The 25539-nt window shown below is 39.7% G+C and overlaps 2 protein-coding genes across 6 annotated transcripts in view; one reads left to right on the top strand and one right to left on the bottom strand.

Annotated features, from left to right (window-relative positions):
• Positions 1-25539, top strand: part of GALK2 (galactokinase 2) — a 179007-nt gene that overhangs the window by 149319 nt on the left and 4149 nt on the right. For all 5 annotated transcript variants that reach the window (XM_030814115.1, XM_030814114.1, XM_030814117.1 and 2 more), the window contains one exon: positions 20844-21045. In XM_030814115.1, the coding sequence (XP_030669975.1) occupies positions 20844-21045 (202 nt within the window). The remainder of the gene's footprint in view (positions 1-20843; positions 21046-25539) is intronic.
• FAM227B (family with sequence similarity 227 member B) overlaps positions 7195-25539 on the bottom strand; it is a 281662-nt gene continuing 263317 nt past the window's right edge. The window contains exon 19 of the transcript XR_004030437.1: positions 7195-7769. The gene's annotated coding sequence lies outside the window, so the exon portion shown is untranslated. The remainder of the gene's footprint in view (positions 7770-25539) is intronic.

The following is a 25539-nucleotide window of genomic DNA, read 5'->3' as shown; positions in this document are numbered from 1 at the left end:
ATCTTTCTAACGTTTTGATGTAGGTGTTTAGTGCTATAAACTTTCCTCTTAACACTACTTTAGCTGTGTCCTACAAATTCTGATATATCTTTGTTTTCATTAGTTTTACAAAATTAATTTCATTGCCTTAATATCCTTCTTTACCTAAAAGTTATTCAGGAGCAAGTTGTTTAGTTTCCATAGGATCATATGGTTTTGAGAGATCTTCTTGGCCTTTCTTCCTTCCCTTCCCTTCCCTTCCCTTCCCTTCCCTTCCCTTCCCTCCCTCCCTCCCCTCCCCTCCCCTCCCCTCCCCTCCCCTTCCCTTCCTTCTTTCTTTTGTGTTGTAGTCTGAGAGCGTGATTGGTATGATTTTTTTTTAATTTGTTGAGAATTACTTTATGGCTGGGCATGCGGTCAGTCTTATAATACATGCCATATGCAGATGAGAAGAATGTATATTCTGTTGTTGTTGGGTGGCGTATTCTATAGATATCTGTTAGGTCCATTTGGTCAAGTGCTGAGTTTAAGTCCCTAATATCTGTTAGTTTTCTGCCTGGATGTTCTGTCAGTAGGGTGTTAATGTCTCCCACTATTATTGTTTGGTTATCTAAGTCTCTTTGTGGGTCTCAAAGAACTTGGTTTTATAAATCTGGGTGCTCTAATGTTGGGTGAATATATATTTAGGACGATTAAGTCATCTTGCTGAATTGAACCCTTTATTATTATGTAATGCCCATTTTTGACCTTTTTGATCACTGTTAGCTTAAAGTCTGTTTTGTCTGAAATAAGAATAGCAACCCCGGCTCTTTTTGTCTTCTGTTTGCTTGATAGATCTTTCTCCATCCCTTTACTTCGAGCCTACAGGTGTCATTGCATGTGAGATGAGTCTCTTGAAGACAGCATGCAGTTGGTTCTTGCTTCTTTATCTAACTCATCATTCTGTGTCTTTTAAGTGGGGCATTTAGTCTGTTTAAATTCCAAGCTAATATTGACATTTGAGGGTTTGATCTTGTCATCGCTTTGTTAGCTGGTTGTTTTGTAGAACTGATTATATAATTGCTTTACAGTTGATATGGTTTGGCCGTGTCCCCACCCAAATCTTACCTTGAATTGTAGTTCCCATAATCCCGACATGTCATGGGAGAGATCCTGGGAGGTAATTGAATCATGGGGCCAGTTATCCCCATGCTGCTGTTTTCATGACTGTGAGTGAGTTCTCTTGAGAACTGATGGTTTTATAAGGGGCTTTTCCAACCTTCACTTGGCACTTCTCCTTGCTGCCACCATGTGAAGAAGGACATGTTTGCTTCTCATTCCGCCATGATTATAAGTTCCTGAGGCCTCCCCAGCCATGCTGAACTATTTCAATTAAACCTCTTTCCTTTGTAAATTACTCTCAGGTATGTCCTTATTGGCAGCATGAGAACAGACTAATACAATAGTGTTGGTGGGCTATGTACATAAGTGTGTTTTGTGGTGGCAGGTACCAGTATTTTGTTTCCATGTTTAACACTTCCTTAAGGATCTTTTGTAAGGCAGGTCCGATGGTAATGAATTCCCTTAGCCTTTGCTTGTCTGAAAAGGATTTTATTTCCTCTTCACTTAGGAAACTTGTTTGTCCGGATATGAAACTCTTGGTCGGAATTTCTTTTTTTTAAGGATGTTGACCTTGAGGTGACAGTGTAGGGAGAGATGTTCAAATCAAGCTGTGGCTTGAAGCTTCTGTTAAACCAGCCAGACTTCCAAAGGCCCATGTGCAGTTCCTATTTTCTGTTTCCAAATTTCTAATAATTAGATTTAGAAATGCTCAGTAGCCATTCAAATTAAACACACACAAAGCAAAATCCTTCAATCCTTTAGATGTTGTTTAGAAACTGTTTAGGAATAGTTTCAGGCTTATTTGCCAGGCCTTACCCACAGGTAGGAATTGTCTAAGGGTATGGTAGAGTGGTCTGGAGTCTTGGAGCCTCCGGGGCCAGACTTAATTGGGAGGGATGTTTCCCATGGTGTGACCCAAGAAGAAAATTTGAAGCTGTGGTCAGGGTGAGGAGAGATAGGCACATGTATCAAGCGTATAACTCAAGAACACACATTGGAGGACAGAAGAATTTCTGAGGAAGTAAATGGGCAGTAAAGTAGAGAGAATGGGTCAGGTGGTTTAGATTCTAGCTTAAAAAACAACAACAACAACAACAAAAAAAGGAATTTGTTGGGAGCATTTCTTTTGGGAGTGTCCAAACTGATCTGGGTTGGGGTGGCCCAGCTGCTTGGCCACACTGTGCTGGGGTAGACCCGAATTTCATTACTTCAGTTATCAACTTTGCCTGTGACCACATGCTGACTAAGTGCTGGTCAGTTCCTTTCTCATTTGTTTGCCTTGTATGATCTCCAGAGTCATGGGTGATAATCATGGCTTTTAATAAAGAGCAAAGCCCTGATGTAGACTGCTTTTTAGGAAGACACCTAGAGTCAGTGGTAAAGAAAAAAAGAACAAAACAACTTGTTATACACTTTATAGTTCCCACATGACCCTTTACACACACCATCTAATTTGAATCTCACAACAATCCTGGGGCACAGGGTTATCTGCATTTCACAGATGAAGAAACTGAGGTGAGAGAATTTAGTGATTTGTCAAGACCACATAGGTGGTACGAGCTGGAGCCAGACCCCAAATCCTAGTCTTCTAACTTAATCCAATATTTTTTCTGCCATCACTTCTTAAATCTTGGCACACTTACAAGCTGCCCTTAGCAATCCTGCACCAATTACGGGAGGTGACATCTAATTTTGACTTTGCTTGGCTCTAATTTTTTCTTGAGACTAAGGAGTAATGATAAAGATAGGTAGCTTTATGTCCAAAGAGTTTCCTTTATGGCTATTTCCCATTCTAGTGTTTTGGCCTTAGAAGAGATAAGACTGTGTGGCATCTAGAAGCTTGCTTTATTTAAGGAACAACTCAACTTGGCCATAATATGCATAAGCTGTTGTGTTCTAAAAGAGCTGTGAGAAGTGCTATGGAATTTTCACGTTTAATAAAAATGCAGTTCTCATATATTATCTTGGTTAAGTCTAAGAAGAGTAGTTTGTTTTTATCTAATAAAAAGTATAAAGGTGCTTTACAATGTAAAAAGGGTCAGTTGTTTAGTAATTTAAATGTCCAGTTAAGGGTTCTCAATTATGAAGGAAATTGATTTAAATGTAGCTTATAAGATATCAAGCACTAAACTCTGTGATCTCAACAGATTCCATTGTTCTTCTTGTAAATGTTTTGGAAGAAAAGTTTTCCATAAAAAGCTAGGTGAAACTCCAAAGGAAGTTATAGACCCTTCTAGAGTTTACAGATGTTGGTTGAACAGAAATCCTTAAAATCTGTGAGATGGACTTCTAATGAGAAAGCCAATAAAATGGTCCTTTGGTTTTGTCTATTGTTTTTGTTTTTATGAGAAAAATAATAGACTGTTGTAAAACAAAGTATAAAAGAATAAATCATATGATAATGATTTTTCTTTCACACAAAAGATATTATTCTTTATTTTGGAAGTCAAGTTTGCAGAAAATTTGTTTTCATTAGTCCTTTTTTCTTTCTCTCTCTGCCTGGTCACTTCTTTTTGCCCATCAGCTTCTATTGACTTTTCAGTTGTCTGGCTGTGGAGGACAGGTTCATGCCAGGAATAAAGGTTCCTACCTTGTTTCCTAGGGAAAAAAAATGGGCTCACCTGATATTGCAGATAACCAGGAAATTCCACTTCTTCTTTCAGATGTGTGCATGATATGTTTCTATTCATTCGTTCACCTTCCCCTTTCAAAACTAAAAATGAATGTGAGCATACCTTATTAAGTAGGATTTTTAAAGGCATGGCATCATAAAACTTTCAACTTCTGTAGGAAGAACCTAGGACGTGTGTTGGAATCACACCAGTGGTTTGTGTTGTGTGTTGGTCAGCTTCTCAGCCACTGGTAGGTAGGTCAGTACTCACAGTGTGCCTCTTGTCCCACAAGGCTAATAGTGACCATGGTTCTGGCTTCTGAGGCCAGCAGAGAAGTGACAATGTGCATGAACTGCCGTGGCACCAGCTGCTCCTATGTAGACCTTTGAAGCATGAAAAATACATGTCTCTCATCATTCTTGGTATATTTAATTATTTGCTCATTCTCCCTGTATGTACCTGGTTTCCTGACCCTGCCAACTGTCTTCTTCACCCCAGCTGCCTCCTTGGCCTTGGCATCACTGGCCGACTTGGTCTCCTCAGCTCTGACCACCACCTTGGTCCAGCCTTGCGGGCCTCTTTGTTTCTGACCCTGTAGTTCCCATACATCTCCTCAGCCCCAGCTGCTTCTTTGGGTCTAGCCTTGCTGGTCTTCTCATTTGTGGCTGCCTCGAGGGGAAGGAAGGCAAGAAAAGGAAAGGAAAATGTGTAATTTCTAAACTTGTAAATATATGTATTTAAGTCTAAGGAAATGTTACTCAGTATTCCCTTTGCTCAAATTTATCTTGGATGTATCTCTGTCTTTCAGGAGTGAAATTATCAAAGGATTAGCTGTGAAGTTATTAGATACTATGTTTTGAGTAGAATGAGGCTTCTGCAGATATAAGGACATCTCATTGTCTCCTCTGTCACTCCTCTGCTGGTTTGGAAACATCTATAGGAAAGCATCTTCTATAGTCATCATCTACTTAAGAGGCCAACATCTTGCCATCCTATTTTCCTTTTTTGCTACTTATGCTTTCATTTTTATGTTTTGTAGGTTTCCACATCAGTAAGTGTTCTCTTTGTATACAAAGCAGCTTTTCTTATGGGGAAATTCATTTATTTTGGTCAAAGTGATTCTCCTGTATTGGTAAGCTCAAACTGATTGTGCTTCAGTAACAAACAATTTCAAAGTCTCAGTGGCTTGACCAAGCAAACGTTTATTTCTTACTCACTCTTTATATCTAACACAAGTCAGCAAAAGAGTTTGTTCATCTAAGACACTTGCGGAGCTAGGAGCAGAGGGCTCCATCTCAACACGTTTGTCCACAATCATTGAGGCAGGAGGAAGGTAATGTTGTTAATTGCTCTCTGGCTCTTAACATCTGCCAGAGTGACCAGCATCACCTCTATGCTCATTCGATTGGCCAAAGCCAGTCAGATGGATGTGATGAACTTCAGTGAGGGTGAGGTAGTACAGTCTTAATATGTGTGAGGAGAGCTGGAATATTTGGAAGCAGCCTAATGACAACTGTACTTTCCCATGTTGAGTGGCTATGAGTCTCATCCCATCAAATCTTGGTGATACCAATGAGAACCAATTTACTTTCTCATATACAGATATGAAGTTGACATTTTTTCCAAACATCTGAGACAATGAATACTGCTCTTGATCAAATTTCAAGTTATTTTCATTTAAGAATTAGACAGACATACTGTGATCTCTTTTTATATTACACATTTCTCTCATTCTGGCATTTTATCTGCATGTGATCTGGTGAAAGCTTACTTGGTAATGATGGCTTGTCACTTTCTTCCCTGTCTTGCAGAGTTCATGGTCTCTTTTCAGGAGCCAGTCATTCTAATATCCTAGGTCAAGAAAACATCTCCTTCTGTTTATTAGTTGTTCAATTTCTGTAGTCCTTTTTCAAAGTACTTAGCTTCAGGTGGAAGAAAGTTTCCTAATAGTTTCTAAATTAGAAATTGTATGCTGCTTTCTACCTACTATGCCATTTGTTTCCGGGAGAGTCAGCTGAGGTGAGTAACTGTGGATGGATCTAGTGGCTTTTAGCAGGTTATTGCCAAATATCAATAGTAATTACAACAAAAATAATGACCTATTGTATGTGTATAGACACTAACAGTTTAACCATATGAGATCTCATTTGATCGTCATTCATGCTGCAGGTTTCAGATGAAAATATGACAGGCCACCACTCTATATTCAGGGTAGAGACGCTCCATAGTTTTTTAGAAAATGTTTGAGGAAGATGGTTTCTTGTTTTGTCTTTAGAAAGGATTAGAATGGGAGAGACCACAAAGATTAACACCCTTAGTCCATTAGGACTTCTCTAATATTGGGAAACCCTTATTCTGTCAAGAGCCACTGATGGAACAGTAAAAAAAGACCAGAGACCACCTACATAGGAAAGCAATATAATTTAGTCTTTTAGTGAGAAGTTATACAATGTTCCAAGAAGAAGCAATATAAAAGTCTACTTAATTAACACAAGAAATAGCAAGATACATGTTTCATTTCTCTATTTTAGCCTAAAAAGGGAAGGGGGACAGAGAGGATGAAGATCACAAGGGAAAGAGTCATATGAATAAAGAAAACAGGAAAAAGAATCTGATAAAGTGGGGAAGGTTGCTTATGGAAAAGCACATAAACACAAGTGCAGAGAAACCACAAACAAACACACCTGTGTGCATTCACTTCCCAACTGGCTTCCGGAGAGCTACATAAGCACATTTGTAATCATGGAGTACTATGAAATAGCAGCATCTTGATTTATTCTTTCAGGATATTGCCAGTTATAGTATAAACACCTTGAGAATAGGGACATCTCTAGATGTTTGTGAAAGTGAAAGATTTTTATCTTCTTAATGCTGCACTGCATTTTGGAAAGTTCAGGTATAATGTAGGTGTATTGTCCTTCAATACTTGCCATGAGGAAATTCAGAGAAGGGCCACATTTGGCACATGATTCAGAGCTCCCTCACTTTCAGTCACCCCGGGTCACTCTTCCTGTTCTGCTCCAGTGCCTACTTCCAAAAGCAAACTCTGGACAACAGCCTATGTAATCTAGTAGGGTCATTTTACATGCCAGATAACATAGTTTCATACTTGCTTAAACTGTTGACATAATCTGTTCACCTACTACTTTTTCATCATTTTGGGAAATAAATAACATAATAGAGGTAGATTTTTATTCCTTTGTCAACAAATGTTTGATTGAGAACCAACTATTTGAGCACTGTGCTAGGTACTGTGTATTAGAAATTAGTAAGGCCAGCATAATCCTTATTCTTATTTAATTTTGTGGGAAGACAACAATAAAATAATAACTAAAGTGTTCTAATAGAAATATGCTACTTATTTCACAGGTAAGCACTAATTTTTCTTTTCCCTCTCTTTCTTTTAGTTTCTTTAGTTTTGAAACCTTTGTATATTTTTATTAATTATGAAACTCATACACATTATGTAGGCAGAATTTTCAGGAAGTTTTATGCCCCTTTTTATAAACCTGTAACAAAGAAATAAGTGATATAATAGGGAAATACTGAAGTGTATTTGCACAGTATTTGTATTTTACAAAATTATCATCTGACCATAGATGTGATCGTTGCTGTTCCAAGTAACAGAAAACTCAACCCATAAAAGGAATTAACTGACTTATATGGAACAGAAGAGTCCAAAAGCAGACATAGCTTCAGATGCAGCTTGATCCAGGGCGCAGATGCCATCATCAGAATCCAATTCTTGGATCTGTTTCTTCGGGTTGGCTTCATTTTCAGGCAGCCCCTTTCCTCATATCCTCAAGATGTTTTGCCTCTCTTTCATCCCTTTTTATTCTCTTATATATTTTTCCTGTAATTCAATTAATAGAAGAAAGCTAGGACAAGAGCTTATTCCCTTTCATGTAAAAATACCAGGCCAGGCCAGCTCTAGGCAAGCATGACCATGTTTCTCATAGTCCTTCTTGCAGCTCTGCATTGACCAAGATTCCTTCTTCACTCTCTAGGCTCCTTCTTAAATGGCTTGAAATTGTGTCCTCTTTTCACATTTTCCAAGAATGAAGTTTTAGGGAAGTTCTGGAAAATTAATGGGAAAGTAATTCCCTCAAGAGAGTGAGACACAAAAATGTGGCTCATCCAGGGAGCAGTTTCAGATTCTTCCCTTGCTAATGGGATGAGAGCAAGATGATGTGTATTGAGAACCTGCCATATTCAAGACACTCTATTAGGTTCCAAGGGGGCTATAAAGATAGACACAGTCCCTGCCCTCCAGAAGCAGTATATGGTAACTATAATTAGAAAGGAACACAAAGTAATTAAAGAAGTGTGCCGAGATGGGAGGTATGGATGCCTGACTGTTATGTTTTTGGAGAGTTTTGTGAAAGAGGTGGCATCCAGGCTGATACTGAAAGAGATGTGGGGATTGCAGAATCAGACTGGGTAGGATGCTGATGTAGCATCTTCATTCTGGGACTCTGCATGCTGCCAGTGGACAGGCAATGATGGTGCAGGGCAGGCATCTCAAGTCAACGGGGAGAGGATAGTGTCACAACCATATCATTTGCGGGACTGTTGATGTGTCTTGATGAATTGAAATACAGGGGCTTTCATTTGCTGGGCAATGGAAAAATATGCTAGATTTCGATGCAATGAAATATTCACAAATGCCACAATCAAAATGGCAATTTGGGAAGTTTGTTATGGTATGTAGGAGCAGGTTGATTAGAGGGGAGAGGGATACCAGTTAGAAGGTAGTGCAATGGTACAGACAAGGGATGATAAGAATCCAAACTACAAAGGTAGAGGATAGAATGGAAAGAAGAGAGTGATGGGCTCTGTCTTGTAATGTGTATGACCCTGGAGTTATTTTCAAGAGCTTAGCATATGCCAGCGTATAAAATGCAGGTGAGGGTGACTACAGTGGAGTGAGGCAAAGGTTTTGATCAGCGGAGTAAAATGTACTATGGAACAGACCTTGAAGGCTCTTGCTACTTTGGAAATCTGAAAAAGGGAAGCCATAAACATGAGGAGCACTGTTACTCTCCATAAAACAGCATTATGCTGTTGATTTTCAAATATTCACAAATGCTTCTTGGAATGTACTTTTCCATGGATTAGTGTGTTTTATGTTGAAAGTGCATTTTTTTCATCAGTGGGTTTGCTTTTAAAATCAGGTAAAGATATTTTCCCTTTAAATGTAAAATGCTAATTTAATTTAGTCTTTGCAGCATGGGAATGGGATACTAATGTGGCTGAAAACAGCAGTTTATTTTTTGTGGGTTTGACCATTTCAGAAGTTTAACATTTTTAAAAAATATTATTACTAGGAAAATAAATTTGAAACCACATTCCAACTTCAATGAGGATTATTCAAGTGTTTTTCAATTATATTGCTTAAATGCTCCAAAGAGTCTTTGCCTCAGAGCACGGACTTCTTATTATGACTTCGCTGCAAAGGAAAACAGAGGACTCTGTTCTGCGTTCTGAAGTGGTTTTCCTCATCCACCTCTGGATTGCTCTTCTTGGAGACCAACTCTTGGTTTAGCCTAGTAGAGCTTTCTATTTGTTAGAGAAATTGACCAGTAATGTGTAGTTATATGATTGTACACAGCCAGCTACAGCCACAACTACTTTTAGCCCCTCACTCAAACAGTGGGAAAATATTCCGGGGTATGAAAGTCTCAGAAAGATTAATTATACACTTACATGATAAAGATTGCCAATTATCTCAGACCAGCATATTTATTCTTTATGATTAATTATCCCGAGATAGTCTTCATTCAAGGTAATAAAATATTCTTAAAATACTTATTACTTTTTAGCTTGATAGGTGAAAACCAATGCTCTGCATTCTTCTTTATTTATAAACCTTTATGCAGTTTGGTGACATGAGGCTACATGGAGAAACTTGCTGCATAAAGAATGAGGGAGATGATGGTCCAGCTCTCCCTTGCAGTCATCAACTGACATCCAGAACTGCATTCAGGCCTGGGAAGCACCCTTCAAGAAGGGCATACACAGACTAAAGTGTATTTGGAAGAATAAACAGGTGAAGGAGACTGGAAATTCGATGATGTTGGAACTTGGAAGGTTGCTCTGGAGAGAAGACTCAAATAGTTGTGGTATTTCACTGCTGCAGTGGGCAGGTGGCAGCTGCCATAGTTTTGGCTACCTAGCATCTGGGCCCCTTTTCCATCTCAGGGAAATCTGCTATGTGTATGTTGGTGATGGGGAAGGTCTTGCATTCTATGGTAGAAGCTGAAGGGTCAGATTTGTCTCTTTTGAGTCACTTGACACCTGCATGTGGACAAGGGTACTAGGCTTCTTCTGGTGTCCAGGCACATGTTTATGGCTGGGGCTTTGAGTCTAACAGGCATAGGTCAGTTGATAAAGTGTCTAGATTCCAATGTCATATCCAGACTGCTCTTGTGGAATGATTTTGGCAGTGTTCTTCACTGGCTGCTTCCCTTAGCTTCTAACCACTTCCCACCTGGTTTCACATTCTAATAGAGAATGGAAATATATAATCCTAAAAGATTTTGTGAGCGTCTTAATATCTTCAAAATAAGTTTCTTTTTTGCTTAAGGTAGTTGGTGTAGGTTTCTGTTTACAAACAAGAATCCTGAATGATATAATTACTAAAAACTTATAATGATTCCTTATTTCTAACTGGAATTATTTTATTTTTTACTATTAAGTGAATTTTTTCTTTAATTTTTGTTAACATATGATAATTATACATATTTATAGGGTACAGAGTGATATTTCAATACAGGTATACAAATATGTAATGACCAAATCAAGATAATTAGGCTATACATCACCTCAAACATTTAGCATGTCTTTGTGTTGGAACATTCAGAACCCTCTTTTCTAGTTGTTTTTTTTGTTTGTTTGTTGTTTGTTTTTTTTTTTGAGATGGAGCTTCGTTCTTGTTGCCCAGGCTGGAGTGCAATGGCACGATCTTGGCTCCCTGCAACCTCTGCCTCCCAGGTTCAAGCGATTCTCATGCCTCGGCCTCCTGAGTAGCTGGGATTACAGGCATGCCCCACCACACCCTGCTAATTTTGTATTTTTAGTAGAGACGGGTTTCTCCATGTTGGTCAGGCTGGTCTCGAACTCCCGACCTCAGGTGATCCACCCAAAGTGCTGGGATTACAGGCATGAGCCACCGTGCCAGACCTCTTCTAGTTTTTTTGAACATGTATAATAAATTCTTATTAACTGTAGTCACTCTACAGTGCTATAGGACACTAGAACTTATTCCTCCTATCTAGCTACAATTTTGTAATCATTCTCTTCCTACCTGCCTTCCCCCACTACCCTTCCTAGCCTCTAGTATCTATAATTCTATTCTCTACTTCCATGAGCTCAGTTATTTTTAGCTCCTGAAGATGGGTGAGATCATGTGGTTTTTATCTCTCTGTGCCTGATTTATCTCACATAACATAATGCCTTCTAGGTTTATCCATATTTCTGCTAGTGACAGGATTTCATTTTTTTTATTGTTCAATAGTACTTTATTAAGTGTACATGCCACATTTTCTTCATTCATCTGTTGGTGAACATTTAGGTTGATCCTATATGTTGGCTATTGTGAATAGTGCTGTAATAAACATGGGGTACAAATAGCCCTTTGATACACTGATTTTCTTTCTTTTGGATAAATACCCAGTAGTGAGATTGATGAATCATATGGTAGTTCTATTTTTAGTTTTTTCAGAAATCTCTATACTGTTTTCCATAATGGCTGTACTAATTTATATTCGCACCAACGGTGTAGAAGAGTTCCCTTTTCTCTGCATCCTCACCAGCACTTGTTATTTTTTGTCTTTTTGATAGTAGCCATTCTAACTGGGTGAGACGATACCTCATGGTGGTTTTGATTTGCATTTCCCTGATGATTAGTGATGTTAAGCATTTTTTCATATTCCTGTCATCCACTTATATGTCTTCTTTTGAGAAATCTCTATTCAGACCCTTTGCCTATTTTTTAATTGGATTTTGTTGTTGTTGTTGAGTTGTTTGAGTTCTTTGTATATTCTGGATATTAGTTTCTTGTTAGATGAGTAGTTTGCAGGTATTCTCTCCCATTCTGCAGGTTGTCTCTTCACTCTGTTGATAGGTTTCCTTTGCTGTGTAGAATCTTTTTAGTTTCATGTTGTCCTATTTGTCTATTTTTGTTGTTGTCACCGGTGATTTTTGTTGTCTTACCCATAAGATCTTTGCCTATACCAGTGTCCTGAAGCATTTCCCCTGTGTTCTCTTCTAGTAGTTTTATAGTTTTGGGTTTTACATTTAAGTCTTTAATCCATTTTAAGTTATTTTTTTTATATGGTGAGAGATAGGAGTCTATTTGTCTTCTTCTGCATATAAATATCCAGTTTTCTCAGCACCATTTGTTGACAAGCATATCCTTTCCTCAATCTAACTGGAATTTTTAACCTGGATTCAACAATAGCTTTATGGAATCTGTGTATGTTGTGTTATATGCAGTATTTTGGTTATTTGTTCATTCACATGGGGGAGAGGGTCCATTGTTTTATTTACTTCTCAGAAGTTTCTATAATCCTTAAAGGGCCAAGAACCACTTATCTGCAAGATACAATTTAAACATCTTAGCATGACATACAAAGTCCTCATTATCTGGCTGGCCTCAGCCCATTGCTTTGATTTTCTCTCCTGTTACATTGTCTGTTGCTTCTATTTCTTTATCCTCTTTTCGTGTTCCAGTAGTCAAAGTATTTTGTTTCTCTAAAAGCACCTAATGGTTTATAATCTCTACATCTTTGCTTTTGATGTTCTTTCTGCCCAACCCTTTTCTTTGCTTCTTATCCCACCATTTCATTGGTTTGCTGAACACCTACTCATCTATTTAGATTTCACTGGTTTAATTCCTCTGTGGATGTAATGATTACTGTGCTACATCCCCTTGGCCCACCTGATTTCAGCATTGCTGGCAGCCCATGTTAAGCTAGCAGCTTGTATGAGTGCCTCTTCTTTGTAGCCATTGTGCGTTCTCCAAAGTCACTGAAGGCAGTTGTGTTACCCAGGCACATCTTTGTGGAGAAGTTAACCCTTCTTGGGGGAAACACTCAAACAATGAGAATGTGAATGGGTCAATGCCCCAGCCTTCCCATTGCCTGTGGGCCAATGGTAGGCACATTCGACATGACTCTTCAGAGAGATCCCTGAGAGATTGGGCTGGGGGCTGTCCACACAGTCAATCTGCTCATTAAGCCCCCTTTATTGGCTTGCTTTCTTTCCTGAATCACTTTCCTTCCTCTTTCACCCCTGCTTCCTAGATTACTGCTCCCTGCATCCAAGTCTTTATCTCAAGCTCTACTCTCAGGTGCATCTAGATCCAGACACCTTCTTGACTGTGTGTCTCTATTTTAGCTGTGAGATGCTGCTTTAGCATCTCTTGCCCTTTATTGATCTCATTTAATGATTTCTTTCCAGTAGACTATTACTTGTGGAGAGTAAAGAGCTTATCTTATTGTGATGTGAGTGGGCACCATCCAACAGGCTGCCAGTATGGGTAGAACAAAGCAGGTAGAAGAAGGGAGATAGGTTTTGCTGAGTCCTCTTGCTCTCTTTCTCTTCCCATGTCAGAGGCTTGTTTCCTCTCCTCCTGCCCTTGGACATCAGATTCTAGGTTCTTCAGCCTTGGATTCTGGGACTTACACCGGCAGCCTTCTGGGGGCCCTAGGACCTTTGGCTTCAGACTGAGGGCTGCACTGTTGGCTTCTCTGCTTTTGAGGTTCTCAGACTTGGACTGAGTCATACTACTGTCCTCTCTCCCTCCCTAGCTTGGAGACAGCCTATCAAGGAGACTTCTCCTTGTGATTATATCAGCCAATTCTCCCTCTTTTGTATACCTATATATCCTGTTAGTTCTGTCCCACTGGAGAACCCTGATTAATACACTTATTCATTATTGGTCCCTAAGCAGGTACATAGTGGACCCTCAACAATGTGTAAAAGGCACAGTGCATGAGAGCTGTCTTCAGATATCTGAAGGGTTACCTTGTGTTTACATATGTCTGGGGAACAGAACCAAGACCAAAGAGTAGAAGTTACAGGAAGACAGATTATAATTCAACTCATTGTTTATCAGTGCACCTATGGGAGGTGATATTTGATAGTAACAGTAACAGTGGCTCATTGTGGTGTGATGACCCACTGAGGGAAGACATTTGCCCACTCTTCTGCTGAGAGGTCCTATTATAGAAAGTTTTATAGAACAAGGACCATAAGCACATACCTGCAAGGACAAGGCTGGCATATAAACTAGTGAGGCAGGCTAAGTGTCACATAGTTGGGAATGGTGAGAACTGTGTGGAATAAAGTGTGTGTACCCTGTCTCAAAGGGGTAGGTACTCCTTAGCTCCAGGCAACAGTTGCTAGACAGTAATGCAGATCCAGCACTGTCAGAACTTTGGGTTTTCCAAAAGTAAGTAGAAATCCAGATTCTTAGGTAAATCTTCCAATATAAAGATATTTGAGTCAAGAAGGCATCACCGTGGCTGGCTATGGCACATGGGTTGTTAGTTTATAATCTTTGTGTAGTGGATGTAGCTGAGGATGTTAAAGCCTCAGATGTGAGGATAGCTTTCTAGAGAGCCAGATTCTGGTCAGCTTGCTCTCTTCAGGCCCATGAACACACTCTGCCTGTTCCCACTTGGGCCTTTGGCCATTATCTCTTCACAGCAGGGACACTGTGTGGCTCAGGCCCCTCTCCTGTGACATCTCCCACTACTGGCCCTTCCCCAGCAAGCCCTGTCTTCTTAGTGCACCTTCAGCATTTCCAGCACTCGGATGTCTGCTGCAATTGCTCACTGTCTAGCAGTGTTGTAGTTTGTCTTACCTGTGTAACTAAGTTATAAGTTCCCTTAATGCAGAGGTTCTACTTCATGTGGCTTTCCTGTCATTTGGAGCATGGTATTGGGTGCATAGCAGGTGCTCAATAAGAACTGTTGGTTAACTGTTGCTAGATGACTATCATACTCAGTGCTTATGGCATCCCTCTTAGCAGAAGATGAGGTAATAAACAAGAGGCCACCAGCCCTGCATGGAGAACTTAAAATTAAATTAGTGAAGCTCTTTCAGATGACTCAGTGCTTTTGGCATTGCTCTTAGCAGAAGATGAGGTAATAAAGAAGAGGCCACTAGCCCTTGCATGCAGAGGTTGAATTTAAATCAGTGGGACTCTTTCAGAGATGAAATAGACATGTCCTCTATCTACTGTTGACCTGCTGTCCTCAGAGCTTAAAATGGTGCTCAGTGTGCCTCACCTGTCAAAGGCTTTCCCTCACCTTTTCCCACCAGAGATCCAACAAAATAACCAATTATGTGTGCCCTGATTTAGATTCCTTGATTAGAGATGGGTTCTGATCATAAACTATATAACTATCTTTTAAAGGAAAACGTTAATAGGCAACTCTTTGTTACAAAGATTACCTAAAAGAAAAAAAACTAATTTTAACTGTTTACGATTATTTATTTTTGTATTATTTCTCTTTTATTTGAAACAGATTTTGTTTTAGAAATCTCTTTTCTTTCACATCTGTAAAGCAAAATACAATATAAACAATTCTCAGTCATCTGTGATAATGAATATTAGGGTAGACTTTGGGTACTGAAGTTTACTAATTGTTTCCAAACTTTATTTTAGCAAACTTTCCCCACTTTTTGGTGAGGAAAATTGTCAGTGAGTGAGTGTAAATTGTCAAAATAGTACGTCTCCTTTATATTCCATATTGTACTTGTCTCACTACTGTTTATTTAGCCTAGTTTCAGTGCAGTTTTGTTACAAGGAGAAGGATCTGAATCATGCATTCAACAAACATTTATTGAACCCCTACTAAGTGCCAGATCCTATCTTAGCTGCTAGGGATAGTTATGAAGAAACTAGACAAGGCCCTTGCTTTCGTGGAGCTGAGCTTCCATTGGTGGGAGACAACCACAAACCAATGAACAAATGAACACACAGGAAAATATTGGATGGTGATAAGTGTTGGGAGCATAAAATAGAATGGAGAAAATATGTATGTGTGGAGGCTACTCCAGATTGGAGTTGAGTCTCTTTAAAGCTGTGACATCTGAGTGTTGAGCCACAAGAAGGAACCAGCCATGTGAAGATCTTGGGGAAGAGCATTTCAAGACAACAAAACAGCTACTGCCACGGGCCTATCGCAGGAGCCACATGGTGTGCTGGAAGCCCAGCTAGGAGGCTAGTCAGAAGGAATTTAGCCAATAGAATTTATTATACAAGCCAAAATTATTAGCAACAAAATGAAATATTTATTTTGCAGTTTAAGTATATATGGCCATGAACATTTAGATTTCAGAATTTGTGCCATGATTTCATGACTAGATTCAGTAATTATGTAAGATTCACATTGGAGAAAATCAGTGTTCTGAAGACTATGCGGTATATCCCACTTTGAAGTTTTGGATTTCTCTTGAATAGGATAGCCCATTAACAATATTGGAGGAAAATATCATCTAGTGTTATATTCTTAAATTGAATTTGCCTTGGAAGTAATCATGCATGCAATGAACATAGTAAGAAACAGCTTCCTTCATCCTTTAATGTAATAATTGCCCCCAAGGATTACAAGAGCTTATAGACAGCTGGAACATCCAGCTATAATGTTAGCTGGACAGGGAAGAAAGCTGTTATGGATAAAGCTTCAGATTTTCTTGGATTTTTTGGTATCTGTATAACAGAGACCTGATGAGTTGCCAGCACATAACAAGCCAGAACCCTGGATCCAGAGAGCATTTGTGACATTCAGCCAACACAGAACTGCTTTCCCACCCAAAGGGTGGTCTCCAAATCTGTTGTAGCTTTTGGCAAGATTTTTATATCACAATTGAAAACAGATGCCCTTTCTGCCCTTTCCCTTGTTGTCTGAGTTACTACCGTTCAGGAGATTGCAAGCCATGGCAATCTCTCATGCATCTTGAGAATGCCCAGCAAGAGTCCTCGTTAGACATTCCTATTCAGAAGTCCTGCTGTGACACACTTCCTCTGCAAGAAGAGAACAGATTCAGGAAGGTGCCAGGATTGTGAGGTTCTGGTAGTCTGCAGGGTGTATTGTGAATGTTTTTTGTCAAAATCAAAGCACCAGTCCTGGGTTTAATAGAAAACATTTCTCTGGATAGTTTCTATTTTAAAATATTTAATCCTAAAAGAAAATATTTATTCCTAAAGAAATATGTAATCCTAAAGGAAAACCAAAGTGTACTCTCCCTGATGGACTATATTGAGTTTTATTATAGGATATGGCCCTAAAATGTGCTTGGATGGGATATTGAAAATCCAGAGTATCAAAAATCACTGAACTACTAAATTCTTGATTGACTAAAAGAGACTTATTAGACATAACTGAACATAATGTGTGGAATTTGTTTGGATCTTGGTGTAAACCAGTTGAAATTTAAACTGGTGGACAATTGGGAATATTTAAATATGGACTGAATATGAGGCAATATTAAGGAACCACTGACAACTTTGTTAGGTGTGATAATGCTATAGTGGTTATCTACGAAAGTAATAGTTATAAGGACAGTGCTGTGGAGGGGGAAAAAACGAAACCTGAAACTTTAATAAGATTTATTGGTTCAAACACCGCATGTTCTCACTCATAGCTGGGAATTGAGCAATGAGAACACATGGACACAGGGAGGGGAACATCACACACCGGGGCCTGTGTGGGGTGGGGGAAGTGGGGAGGGATAGCATTAGGAGATATACCTAATGTAAGTGACAACTTAATGGGTGCGGCAAACCAACATGGCACATGTATACATATGTAACAAACCTCCATGTTGTGCACATGTACCCTAGAACTTAAAGTATAATAAAAAAGATTTTAAAATAAGAAAAATCAAGGGCAAAAAAAAAATTATTGGTTCATTAGTAGAAATGTAACAGTGCTTCCGAAAAAGTAATCATAGTTTAGGGGAGAGGAACCTAGAGGCAGACCCAGGAGGAGATAAAGTCATGTAGAAAAGGAGATTTTGAAGGATGTTCAGTGTCCTTCAGTGGAGGGACAGTGCCAGCTCTAAATGGCTCTGCAAGGGAGGAGCCGGGGAATAAATCCTCTGACCTCACTCTCTTCCCTCCTATCTATTGCTGATCTTTTCCTGCTCTCAAATCTAGATGGCAAGGGACTCACTGGTGTAGTCTATACAGGTCGGCCTTTGGGGCTGATAGTAGGGTGGAAAAGGGCAGAGAGTAGAACTGGGGGTGTAAACAAAAGCTACCAATGACAGTATCTTCTTTACAAAGTATAACAATATGGGGGGAATGTTGAAGGATAGATACTTTTGGAAGAAGTCCTTCATAGAATTATAAAATGTTAGGGCTGGAAGGATCCTGAGAAGTGATTCTCAACCTCATTTTAGAGGTGATGAAATAAAGAGAGCATTATAAAGGTAGCAATTTGTGTACAGCTAGTTGTCACAGATCTGTTAAGAAATTACAGACTTTTTGATATGAACAGATACTTCTCAAAAGAAAACATTTATGTGGCAAAAAAACGTGAAAAAACGCTCATCATCACTGGTCATTAGAGAAATGCAAATCAAAACCACAATGAAATACCATCTGACACCAGTTAGAAAGGCGATTATTAAAAAGTCAGGAAGCAATAGATGCTGGAGAGGATGTGAAGAAATAGGAATGCTTTTACACTGTTGTTGGGAATGTAAATTAGTTCAACCATTGTGGAAGACAGTGTGGCGATTCCTCAAGGATCTAGAACTAGGAATACCATTTGACCCAGCAATCCCATTACTGGGTATATACCCAAAGGACTATAAATCATTGTACTATAAAGACACATGCACACGTATGTTTATTGCGGCACTATTCACAATAGCAAAGACTTGGAACCAACCCAAATGCCCATCAATGATAGATTAGATAAAGAAAATGTGGCACATATACACCATGGAATACTATGCAGCCATAAAAATGGATGAGTTCATGTCCTTTACAGGGACATGGATGAAGCTGCAAACTATCATTCTCAGCAAACTAACACAGGAGCAGAAAACCAAACACCACATGTTCTCACTCATAAGTGGGAGGTGAACAATGGACACATGGACACAGGGAGGGGAACAACACATACTGAGGCCTGTCGGTGGGTAGGGAGCTAGAGGAGGGATAGCATTAGGAGAAATACCTAATAGAGATGACGGGTTGATGGGTGCAGCAAACCACCATGGCATGGTATATCTATGTAACAAACCTGCACGTTCTGCACATGTATCCCAGAATTTAAAGTAAAATTAAAAAAAAAAAAGAAAGAAAGAAATTATAGACTTTTTGATTTTCAGCCCTGTCTCTTTCCCCTAGGCCTGGGAATTTTCATAAATTTTCCAAAATTTTCCCAGACCCACCACACCAGCTCAGCCACTGTTCAGCATGGGTGAAAATGGTAAGGAAGTCTCAGTTGTTATTCACAGGAATGTGTAAGCATTATAGACATAGCCATTGCAATAGACCATGTTTCTGTAGCTGAAATTACAGTATCACTGTGGGTAATCTGGAAAATACATATATGTGTCAAAAGGAAAATAAAATCACCCATAATGGACCACAGAGATAACTACTATTAACATATTTGTGCTTTCCTATCAGTTTTTTAAATTAAAATGTACATAAATATGTGTATGCAAAATTAGTATCACTTGTACATATAGTTTTGTAGGTTGTTTTTTCACTTAATAATGAATAATTTTCTATATATCAAATTGCCTTAGAATCTGAGTTTTTTTTTTTTTTTTTTTTTTTGAGATGGAATCTCGCTCTGTCGCCCAGGCTGGAGTGCAGTGGCGCGATCTCGGCTCACTGCAAGCTCCGCCTTCCGGGTTCACGCCTCCCAAGTAGCTGGGACTACAGGCGCCCGCCGCCGTGCCTGGCTAATTTTTTGTATTTTTAGTAGAGACGGGGTTTCACCATGTTAGCCAGGATGGTCTCGATGTCCTTACCTTCTGATCCACCCACCTCAGCCTCCCAAAGTGCTGGGATTACAGACATGAGCCACTGCGCCCAGCCCCAGAATCTGAGTTTTGATAGCAGTAATATTTCAAAAATGAATATAGCATAATTTTTTTAAAGTCCTCTGTTATTAGATATTTGTTTCTTATTTTCTTCTATGATAAATAATGCTGCAGTATATATATAGGTACATATATAAACATATATCCCATATAAATAATTGTGTTTATCTGGGACATATAATATTTTTATTAAAAAAATTGCCACCATAAGAATTTCCAGTGGTCCTTTCTGTTGGGGCAGAGTGGAAAGAATATGGCTCTAGGGCCAGGCATCCCTGATCTGTCTGGCTTCCACCACGTTCTGGATGTGTGTCCTTTAAGCATGTCACTTCACTCTATTGAGCCTCCTTCTCTTTTCTGTTAACAGGGATCATACTGCACATCCCTCAGTGCTGTGATGAGAACTATACGAGGTAGTACTTTTTTTTTTCTTTTTTTGAGATGGAGTCTTGCCGTATCACCCAGGCTGGAGTACAATGGTGTGATCTCAGCTCACTGCTACCTCTGCCTCCCAGGTTCAAGCAATTCTCCTGCTTCAGCCTCTCAAATAGCTGGGATTACATGTACCCACCATCATCATGCCCAGGTAATTTTTGTATTTTTAGTAGAGACGGGTTTTCACCATGTTGGTCAGGCTGGTCTTGAACTCCTGACCTCAGGTGATCCACCTGCCTCAGCCTCCCAAAGTGCTGGGATTACAGATGTGACCTACTGCGCCTGGCCTACACAAAGTAGTATTTTAAAGTGTCTGGCATGTAGGGTGTACTCAATACATGTTAGGTCTATCTTCATTAGGATGGATTAGATTGCACACAAGTGTATGCACATGTGTGTTGAGTGAAGTGAAGGAAATATCGTTACAAGATTTTATTCAGTATCAAGAAAAAAGTAAAACTGACTTGCAAATAGACACATTTCAATTGAAAGAATCCTTTCAGCAAAAGAGAGACTTATTAAAGATATTGATAATGAAAACAGAAATGAAAGTCTTCAAAAGTGTATTTTTCTTTATACTGGGTTGTCCAGTAACTATTCCTAACCTCCTTCCCCATCCCCTTCCTTCCTCAGTGCTCATCTTCAAACTCTATCAGCGGGCAAAGCATGTGTACAGTGAGGCTGCGCGAGTGCTCCAGTTTAAGAAGATATGTGAAGAAGCACCTGAAGACATGGTCCAGCTGCTGGGCGAGTTGATGAACCAGAGCCACATGAGCTGCCGGGACATGTATGAGTGCAGCTGCCCTGAGCTGGACCAGCTGGTGGACATCTGTCGGTGAGGCAGCCTGGTGGGGGCCATCAAATAATATTGTTTAAATTAATGGAAAAAAATGCAACATTTCATAATCTACGGGAATGAAGATCGTTCCCCACTTCCTATATGAGGGGTCTCCGATGATATAGAGCTAAACTTGTTCCCTTCTAAATACTGGTAGGATGAGATTTGCTACCTGGCTCCATGATTTTATGAGGCTCTGGGTTTGGAGTCAGTTTGGAGTCAGCTCTTTACATCATGAGAAAGACCTTTCTGTCTGGATGATTCACTTTTCAGGATGGTAACTTTGCTCAGAGCTGGGCCCTGTTAACTTTCTCATGATATGTTTTATTATACTGCTGCTCTGCCAGAAACTCCTGTCCAGTGTCCTAATTAAGTTTAGTAGTTCTACTCAGAAGAAGGGAGAAAACTGACAGAGGATCTCAAGCTTGATGGGAATGTGTGGGGAGATTGCTGAAGGAATCACCCAGAAAGCCAGCATTTCCTGCCATCCAGGTTTAGTTTAGGCAGTTTGAGGAAATAAGGGCTGAAGAAAGCCCAGGTGATACATGGGTTTTGAGCAGAAATGTAAAAAGGACAACTCTTTCACAAAGCCTAAAATCAGCTTTCCTAAAATTGTGAAAGAATGGAGATAATAGAGTTAGTCCTCTTACCCAGGAAGGAGCTCAGTGACCCTGGGAGAACTGAAACTGGGAGAGCTCTCAAACGCTAGATGTTACTTCACTGTGAGAACACAATGCTACACTACAATTAGTAATGGAAATGTAATTAACCACTTGGCACTTGTGGCCTGCCTCAGTCATTGCCACACTCCCAGCCTGAAAAGTTCAAACCAAGTAACTCCAGTGATCACAAATGGCCTGATCATCACAGCATTGATGAAGATCACTCTGCTGACATGTTTGCTCACTCATTGCCAAAAGCCTTCCCCAGCTTGTTTCATTTTAAGTACTCCTTTCTGAAAATATCAAGGGCCTAGTATACGGAAGGGACAAATATTGTTTAGTTCTGGAAATAAGAGGAAGTGGAATTATTTCTGCAGAGATCAGGAAGAAATGTCTTTTCCTGGAAGGAAGTGGGATGGTTGGAATCCCACCTGAAAAGCTGTGGAAGGGCATTTGCCAGCTTCCTGGAATTCTCAAATGAACTTTCTCTTCCTAGAGTGGTCAACCTGTACTTGTTCTCATGGAGCTTACATTCTCGTGGGAAAGAGAGAAATGACAATTAAAAATAATTTGAACGGTAGTGATAAGTGTGGAAAAAAATGAGAAGGAATAGAGACTACAGGTTTGGGTGGGTACTCTTTCTATGGAGTGATTGAAGAAGGTCACTCTGAGGAAGAGATATTTGAGCAGAGACCTGAAGGAGGTCAATAAATGAGAACAGCAAATGCATAGGCCCTGAGGTGGATACTTGGCTGTCAGGTGTGAGGCTCAGCAAGATCAACATGGCAGAGGGCCAGGAAGGAAGGAGAGGTAGTAGATGAAGTAAGGGAGGAAGTGGGGAGCCATACCATATAGGCCGTGTAGGCCATCGGAAGGCTTCTGGCTTTGAGAAGAGAAAAGGGGCAATGGAAATACTAGGCAATTCTATGCCAAATATGCCTGGAAGGAAGACTTAGATAATTGCTGTGTGGGTAAAAGAGAGAAATCAAGACGACTCCTGGGTTTTTGTCCTGAGAAACTTTCCTTGTGCCTCTAAAAGCCACATTTTTGAAAAGCACACTTCACCATTGTGGGTAAGAGGTATCTTAGAGTACCATAAAATATTAGATCAGGAAGGGGTCTTAGAGATCCAAGAAGGCAGTAAGAGATTAAATAATTTGAGTAAGTTTCACATATGAGTTCATTGGAAAGCCTGGCTCCCAATCCAATGATTTTGCCACACCTGCCTCTCCCCTTGGGTTATACTGAGATGTGATTACACTCAAATGTGGGTCATATATACATGTGTGTACATTTGTGTTTGTAACCTATTTTCATCTCCTAGCTTTGAAGCTTTATGATGGAGGCCTTTGTTGTCATAGTTTCCAGCATTTGAACATTAAGCAAAGTCATGTTGAGCAGGAACGTAATGTGTAGAGTAGGATGAAAAGTGGGCTGGAAGTGAGGAAGCTTGGATTCCGACTCTCTTTTCACTCTGAGCTGGAACTGTTGCTTCGCTTTGTGATCTCCATTGGCTCTTTCTGTTCTAGCAGTCTACAGATCTACACATTTAAAAAATATGGTTCTAGTGAAAAAGTTTATGGCTATGTCTTAAATGGGTTTGGAAGAGTACCTTTTATTTATCTTTTCATTTTATTTGTTTTTGGAAAATCCTTTCTTAATGGCAGCTAAAGTGTTTCATTTTCATTTGCTGTATTTATTTTCTGAGAAAAATTAAGTTCTGTGAAAAATTCAGGAGTTCCATCACTTTTTCACGATTGTTTTGTTTGGAAAGTCAATTGCTAAGTATCAAAATTATTTTCTACTTATTCCATAACCATACAGGGTCCAAGTTTTCCATATTGAAAGATTATCTTCTGGCTTGTTGGCCAGAATAGTTGTCTGGTCCTTAAAGCTTCTTATATAATTAATTTTTTCTTTGCTGTCACTGTGACCAGCAGATAATATTCTTCAAATGTTTCAGTTGGTTGCAAGTTACTGAAAGGTCCTAAGTGGCAGAGCAACCTCAGAGGAGGATAGCCCCAGGGGAATTAAGTTGATGCAGGCATTATGTCCTTCCCTCCTTCAGTCAATACATATTTTCACATGGGTATCTGTGTACCATGTAAAATTGCAGTCTACTCTCCACTTTCCCACTTTCAAAAGCTGTGACTTTCTCTTGCTGTGCCCAATGGCTCACGCCTGTAATCCCAGAATTTTGGGAGGCCGAGGCGGGCGGATCATGAGGTCAGGAGATCGAGATCATCCTGGCTAACACGGTGAAACCCCATCTCTATTAAAAATACAAAAAATTATCCGGGCGCGGTGGCATGCGCCTGTAGTCCCAGCTACTCGGGAGGTGGAGCTTGCAGTGAGCCGAGATTGCACCACTGCACTCCAGCCTGGGCCACAGAGCAAGATGCCGTCTCAGGAAAAAAAAAAAAAAGGATGTCTGAAAAGTAATGATGGAAGAAGGAGGGGTTCAGAAGAATGCAGAAATTAGTGGGAATAAGATAAAGGATGGATAAAGGACAGTTAAAAAGGATGGGGAAGACAGACGGTACAAGAGTAGCAGGTAGTAACATGGGGAAAGGTTCAAATGAACAGTGGAGCTACTCGTAAGCCCTAGTTCCTTCTGAAGCCTTGTGACTGTCTCACTGGGTCAGGCAGAGAAGGTGTTGGACATACTGGAAGGGGTCCTGGTAAGGCCTGGTGTGAGCCACTGGTGCCACAGACACAACCTCTGGCAAAGTATTGCTTTGTTTAAAAACCACCACCACCTCCACAATTACCCTGCCACCATTCAAAATGTTAACATCAGTAGGGAAGGTGTGACTAAGACTGGGCAGCCTGAGCAGGTTGCTTGTTTTCCCCAAAAGAGGGAGGAGGAGGGAAGCTGAAATGGGTTCAAGGAGGAGCACTGCCAAAAATAATCTTACATCACCCTCCCTGGTCCACTTACGGCACTTCAAAATTCCTTTGGTGTTTCTGAAGGGCTTCTTGGAAACTATTTGTATGAAAAGACAACTAATTGAGTGAGTAAATTAAGGGCTTGAATACCTAGAATACCTAAGTTGCTATACACAAGCAGCAAATCTTAGAGTGATCTGAGCTAGACTGAATTAAAAAGGCATCTCCTAGTTAGCATATAAGACAATGTATAGAACAACTTTGTGACCCAAGTGGAGAGAAGGGGGGTTGGGAAAGAGCACCATTGCTAGCTCTCTTTTTCAGTTGAACCTTTTCCTGCTCTTCAAGAGAAAATCAGTTTAGAATCTAAAGAAAGGGGCAGGGAGGAGGAAGGAAACTATACTTACAGAGTGAGGCTTTTTTAAAAAATTAAATTAATGTTAGAACTTAAATTATATGAAACAAAGTAAATAATGAAGGAAAAAGATAATGTTTGCTGAATTATAAAATATCTTTTGTAACCAAACAAAATGTAAACAGAAATAAATGACTAAATTTTAAGTAGAATTTACTGGAGAACACAAAACAATTTTGAAACCAAGTCAGTTATATGTGAGACAGCTCATTCACTATTGGTTCCCTGGTTTTACTTAAGACAAAATGGTTAATGCCTTTTATTTTTGTTTTGACACTTGTTGAAATTAGAGAGGATTAATTGCTGCATTATTGCCCAAGCTATTAAGGGAGATGAATGACAAATTTTAGTGGATCAACTATGATTACAAAAGTTAATTTACTTTGTCTTCCTCAGAAGTCTTTCTGCAATGTATTCCATGGTGAGGCTGCTCAGCCTCTCGCACCCATTCTTTAACAAGGTCATAATGGGGAAGAATGAAGTGCAAATCCATTGTTGCATGCTCTTTCCCCATGACCTTAAGTG

Source organism: Nomascus leucogenys, chromosome 6, assembly GCF_006542625.1.
Source record: "Nomascus leucogenys isolate Asia chromosome 6, Asia_NLE_v1, whole genome shotgun sequence".
Taxonomy (NCBI): Eukaryota; Metazoa; Chordata; class Mammalia; order Primates; family Hylobatidae; genus Nomascus; species Nomascus leucogenys.
Note: the sequence above shows the minus strand (reverse complement) of the source record. Positions and strands in the feature narration are given on the sequence as shown.